Source organism: Daucus carota, chromosome 1, assembly GCF_001625215.2.
Source record: "Daucus carota subsp. sativus chromosome 1, DH1 v3.0, whole genome shotgun sequence".
Classification (NCBI taxonomy): Eukaryota; Viridiplantae; Streptophyta; class Magnoliopsida; order Apiales; family Apiaceae; genus Daucus; species Daucus carota.
In genome coordinates this window covers 35565770-35572494 of record NC_030381.2, presented here as the reverse complement: position 1 = coordinate 35572494, position 6725 = coordinate 35565770, and the positions used below count along the sequence as shown (strand labels likewise).

The 6725-nt window shown below is 32.8% G+C and overlaps 1 protein-coding gene across 1 annotated transcript; it reads right to left on the bottom strand.

The window, feature by feature from the left end:
- Window positions 1-2377: 2377 nt before the first annotated feature.
- Window positions 2378-3265, bottom strand: LOC108221729 (leucine-rich repeat extensin-like protein 1). The gene is made up of 2 exons (XM_017395589.1): window positions 2771-3265; window positions 2378-2419 (listed from the first exon to the last, which is right to left on the bottom strand). The coding sequence occupies exons 1-2, from the start codon at window positions 3263-3265 to the stop codon at window positions 2378-2380; spliced, it is 537 nt and encodes a 178-aa protein (XP_017251078.1).
- Window positions 3266-6725: the final 3460 nt, after the last annotated feature.

Genomic DNA, 6725 nt, shown 5'->3' with positions numbered 1-6725 from the left:
CGAGTTAAATAAAATGATTCAAACTATAATTAAATTAATTAATCATTTACAAATTAAACTAATAAAATATAACTAATTCTGAAATGGATAATCCGACGCGATAAGGTGAAAACTAATATCTGATTAAACGGGAATAGAACAAGAATAGTTTTCCATAATCCAGAATATCGAACACCTGATTTGATCTTTAACAATTGAACATGACATGCTACATTGCTCACCCCTAAGAGATAAGAGTATCAAAATATTTAAAAATGTGAGTTTGCACAAAGCAAAAAAATAAATATACGACTAATTAAACTAAATATTTCTTATTTTTATGAACTTCATGGTACCTAATTGACATCTACTCTATTTTTACTATTTGAGATCTGGTTTATAACAATTACATGAAAAATCATTAAAAGTCTTAATCAGCAAGCTCAGAAAACTAATGATAAAAAATTAATATTTTATAACAAGACAATATTATAACACGCGGCATCAAAGTAATAATCAGCTAATATTTTAAATTAACAAAAAAATATAAGACATTGAAGTATTATATAATTGATATGAAAATTAAAAGGGTAAGCCACATCAAACGTATCGGAATTTTTCGGGTACAATTATAAGATTAGTAGTTCAATTAATACTTTTATAATAAAGTAAGGTAGGGTCTTTTACATACAATATATGTTTCAATTAATATTTATACAAGGTTTGTGCAACATATGATAAAAAAGAATGTGTTCATAGTCTGTCCATCATATATCACTTAACTATTACACAAACGTACGCTAAAAAAAAGAGAAATAAATATAAAACAACGCGGACCACACATATTCATCTAATCATGATTTAGGATATCGTAATTCACATATCAAGAATAAGTTTTCATATTGGATGAAATAGTTTAATAATTTTCAACAACAAATTACAGATCTTTTTAATGAGGTATAATATATTTAAATTCTAAAAGTTTCAGTATTAATTTCGAATATAATTTTGAACATGTAGATTAAATGGTAGTGGCCTCTATATCCTAACGAATTTGAATATAGAAAAATCAGTTCAAATGTTGTTTTTGATCTATAATTTTTTTTTAAATATAGTACATATTATTACTATCAATGCTATTATATTGCAAATGTTACATTTCATATTTACATATTCTGTTAAAAAATAAGACGTAATAGTTATGCTCGAAATAATATGATTACACACGAATATTATTTAAAACACAACAAAAACTAGAGTCCCGTGCCTCGCACGGGCTTTTATGCTAGTTGATAATTAAGCAAGAGCATCTCCAACCATTGAAAGCCTTTAGCTAAAAGGTGAGTTGGATTACTGAAAATAAAATATTTTAGCCAATAGCTCGAAAAATTCAACTGCAACCATACTCAGCTGTTATCTATAAATTTAGCCAACCTCCTATGGATGACTAAATTTGTCGAAACTCTACAAGTCTATAAAAAATATGTAGGAAGATTCCACATTATTTATTACCATATTGAACTGATATATTATATTTTAACAATCTAAAATATTAATAACATACTAACCAACCAATATAGCCAATGCCACTGAAACAAAATGTCTTACAGGTTCAACAAATTTTACATAATATCTTACAGATTTCATTTAGCTAACGCCATTAGAAATGCTCTAAGAGCATCTCCAACGGAGTTGGCTATAATCGTTGGCTAAATTGGACCTGTAAGACATTATGTAAAATTTGCTGAACCTGTAAGATATTTTGCTTCAATGGTATTGACTATATTGGTTGGTTATAATTTAAAAATAGTATGTTATTAATATTTTAAATTGTTAAAATAGAATATATCAGTTCAATATGGTAATAAATGATGTACAATCTTCCTACAGATTTTCTTACAGACCTGTAGAGGTTCGACAAATTTAGCCATCCATAGGAGGTTGGCTAAATTTATAGACAACAGGTGAGCATGGTTGGAGTTGAGTTTTTAGAGCTGTTGACTAAATTTTTTTATTTTAAGCATGCCAACTTACCTTTTAGCCAAGGGTTTTAGATGGTTGGAGATGCTCTAAGTAAAGATATTTTATGATCTGAAGTATTTAAGGTTTAGCCCCTTGCTTTCCTCTTTGTTCCCGTTTTTGTTATACTTGCATTCATATTTGTTCGTCTTCGTTCCTATTAAAAATAAGCAGCACAGGTATAAACAAAAACTATGCTCCTATTTTACTCTCTCCACGTTGAAAACACTTTTGAAAAGCAAAAGCAAATAGCATGTGAATTGTGATTTGATTGCCTCCAATCTCCACAATTGACATTTCCTCTAAACTGTTCCCTACCAAAATTTGCAACGCCGAACAGAATTCAACAAGGTTGAAAGAAATACAGCATACTAGGCCACTATTCACTAGTAAGATTAAACTTAACATCGAAGGACCTCGTCTATGTATCATACAGTACATCATAGTTAAATTACACAAGTGAACATGCATGATCAGGATCAGCTTTAATGTTGATAGCAAACTACAAGGACTGAAGGAGACTATAAATTTACCTTATTACCCTTCTTTATCCGATGAAAAACCCATAATCGATTTTGATCGTATAAGCACCGAAAGGGTAGTTTTGGAAACTACAAAATTCAGAGCTCCAACTTCCAGCTACACCTCCTGAGACGCCTGCAAGTTCTGTGGATCTGTGGGCATGACACGTGCACTTTATTCTATCCTATTATTCATCATTGTTTAATTTAATTTACTAATATGAATAACAAAATACAAAAATATAGATTACAGCGAGAAAAAATGAGTTTATTGAGAGGCGAATAGCTGAAGAAGGTGGCGGTGGGCTGTGATAATAAAACGGGAAGTACGGCACGATCGGGTTGGGCGGCGGCGGCCGTACATAGTTCCCGTCCGGCGGCGGATAATACCCGCCAGTTGTTTGCGGCGGCGAGTTGCCGTACGTGGGCTGAGCTGGCGGCGGCGGAGAGTAATAGTAGTTATTGTTGTTGTTATTGTTTCCGGACTTCGGCGGCGGAGGGCAGTTGGGAGCGGTGGGAGACGGCGGCGGAGGAGACGGGGAGGGTGGCGGTGGTGGTGGGGTTGCAGCGGGGGTGTTGCATGGGTTGTCACAGGCGGCGCACATTGTGCATTGGATCTCGTATTTGGAGCCTGCCCAAGTAGAAGTAGCCGCTGAATTAGAAGAAGAAGCAACGTGTGTTGAAAGAGAGAGTGTGATTGAGAGGAATGTGAGGAGGGGGAGTTTGAGTTTTGTGGTGATTCTCATGGTTTTGGTGTGGGATCGAGTAAATGGGTGTTGTGTTGTGGGTGATTGTGTGTATATATATATGCAGTTTGGAAGTGAGAGGGATCTGAATGGATGTTACTCACTTTGTTTAATGGTCAATTTTGGGCATAAAGAGGGGAGCGGTGGTAAAGTGGGTATTTTCTTTGGTGAACGTTATAGAAAGATTGACACACGAAAACGCGCTCATGTTAATACATCATGGTGCTGTTCCGTCCCGACGAACTGGCATATATATATTTAGTGAAGAAAATGTTCTTATAGAATTAGTAAATTTTTCGTCTGATGATTGGTTTGTTTAGACAAGTTTAAAAAAAGTGATTTCATGTGAAGAAGAAGTGGATTAGAAATGATAAGTAAATAAGTTGATAAAAATTTTCGAAAAGAAATAAAAGCTTGGAGAGAAACTAGCATTTTCAGTTTCGTAAAAGCGCTTCTGCTTATTTACACAAACGATTAAAAAAAGAGAAGTTAGAAACAACTGACTTAAGTCAGATACTAAATCGCTTTGGATTACTTAAGTTAAATTTCTTGAAAATGATCCCATTTTTTCAACTCAATTTTAAGTCAAATCAAAACCAACCAAACACTAATTCTAACACTAATTCATATATCTTGTAGAATTTCTGGATAAGCCAAATGTACTTAAATTACTGTGTGGTCACATTTTCGTTCATGTAGTTAAAATAAAAGTTTTTTGCTTTTCGTAAATGATTGGAACTTATTGATTGCAAAATACAAAATATACAATGTACAAAAACCAAATTCCTTGACAGTATCATGTTTGTAGGAACTAGGATCTAGGAATGGGTTTGAACTGTTTGTTCTAACATTTTATCCACCATCAACTGTGAATCTGTGATGTTTTGTCTGAGGCCATCATCATTCATATCCGACTCAACTCACTCAACTGAAATGTACAGACTAAAGCTTCCTCAGTGTGCTCCACACACGAAACTCAATTGATTGGAATCCCACAAGTCTCCACCTGGATGGAATGCAGCTTTCTTAATGTACTAGTTTAATATGCAAGTCAAGTTTAATGATTATACAGCTTATAATCACTTTGTTGAACTGTAAAAATTCGCTTTATTACCTTCATGCAGGCCATATCCACACTTTTGAAAATTTAACCTTTCCTTTTGCTTTATGTATTTGACATAGTAGCAGGCATCACAACTTTTCTATGCCACACTGTAACACTAACCACCGTCCACTCACATGTTGTAGCATCCAGTAAGCAAGTGAGACACTTTTCTTCCTCTTTCTTTCAATTTTTTGCTATAGGATTGTTGAAATATTACTAGCTCCGGACCTCCTCTAACACCTTAATGTGTTAGAGGGAATGATTCTCTACATGGTATCAGAGCTGTGGTATGCAAAAAATGAGATTTCAAGTGAGGGGAGTGTTGAAATATAAGAATAAGATCCTCCTCTAACACCTTAAGACATCTTTTAACACTTTAAGATTTTAGATGGAATTGTTTTATACAAAGATCGGCCAAGTTATTTTCTAAGTGCGGTAATCTTCCGGTCTTCCCTCCACTTTGTCGTTTGTACATCTCTCTTTGAAGAAGATTCTCATTCTTTCCTGGAGATGATGTTTTTAAATATATCAAATAAGTTTTCATTTATTTTTCAGAAAAATATGTTGTTATTGTCTGGAACAGAAATATCAAACAGTACCTAAAGTTCCGATGGTTGCATGTGTGCGGTAGATGAAACGAGGGCAACAAATATTATGAATTTATTATTACATAGTACTGAAAAATATAAGTTTACTTTAAAATTAAAACGGAAGAAATATACACAACAGCCAGCGGGAAATGTTCCTGCTTTAAAGGGGCGGTGTCGGAAATTTTTCTCCGAGTCCATTAATATAAGCTATCGCACGCATGTATGTTTTACTATAATAATATCTGTTGCAACTGATCTTCAAATTTTCAAATAAATTTCTATTTTTAAAGTTTATTGAACAGACGGGGAGCATAGATTCCACGTTTTACTTAGTGGTGCATGTGTATTATCATGCACCATAGTTGTCAGTTTCCAGTTTCTTGATAGTTCGTTTAAAAATAGTTTCCATATAAACCATCAAATGTCCATGCTGGATCTATGCTACTGAAGATGAGATACGATTTTACTTGCATACTTTCAGGTTGGTGGCAATATTACGACACTTCGATGTTTATTTATTTTTTATATTCGTTTTATCAACAAGAGACTTTCGATATTTTCTTCTTTTTTTTGTCTAAGACCTTCGATTTGGATAAGTTACAGTTTACCTTATAACAATCACCTTCAAACTCAAAAAAGACTTGAATACTTAGATACATGAAAAGATTGTCATAGAAATTGTTGGCCAATCGACCGTTTAAATATGATTAAGACATATGATTAAGACACGTACAACGTACTGTATTTAATTTTTCCTGGGCTGTTAAACCCAGCGGGAATACGCACGCTCTTGTTTTCGGACCGTTGCAAGCAAATTTCCAAGTATCTACGTGCCAACCAATTTTTTAATCATTTTCTTTTTGATGTCCCATCCGATTTTTTACCTTTTAAAACTTATCAAATACTTCTTCAAAAAAAAAAAACTTATCAAATATAATAATATTTTATAAAATAAAAAATAATAATTCCCATTATTTTTCTCTACCATACTTACTTTTTTTTTTTGGCTTATAACCTTACAAATGAGTATCTGTTCTCAGATAAACTCTTGGGGTGAGCCAGGGTCGAACCCAGAACCTGGGACGACAGAGGATAAACTCTTAACCACTGAGCTATCATACTTACTTAATATATTGGGGCCGTTTGGGTGGTTTTAAAATAAGTGATTCTTGCTTAAAATAAATAAGTGGAGTAGAAGTTAGAAGCAAGATAAGACTTATAAGTGATTAAAGTGTTTGGGAAATAAGCAGAAGTTCTGAAATAAAAGCTAGCATTCCTAGCTTTTTATAAGTGCTTCTTGACTTATTACACAAACGGTACGAATAAGTGCTCATAACTTATAATCCAGAAGCTGGACTTATAAGTCCAACCCAAACACCCACATTAATTATCAACTCATCCCACCTCTATCATCACTTTTTCATATTTTTTCGCTCTTTACTTTATTTTATTTTTTTTTACTTCTGCGCAACCCAAATGGGAGGAGTGAGTATATTTTTAGATTTGAAAATAATATTTACTTCTTATTTTAAATTAAAACAAAGAAAATAATTATAATATTAATAATAAAAGGTAAATAATTTATTAAAATATAAATATATTGTCCAAAATATTAGATTTCAAAACTTTTATTCAGTAGTAAAATTATTTTTTAAAAATGTGTAAAATTTACAACTATTTTATTTCCAAAGCATGGGTATAAATTATTTTAGTGATATTGTTAAGATACATGATCTCTGATATTTAACCCGTTTATCACCTGACT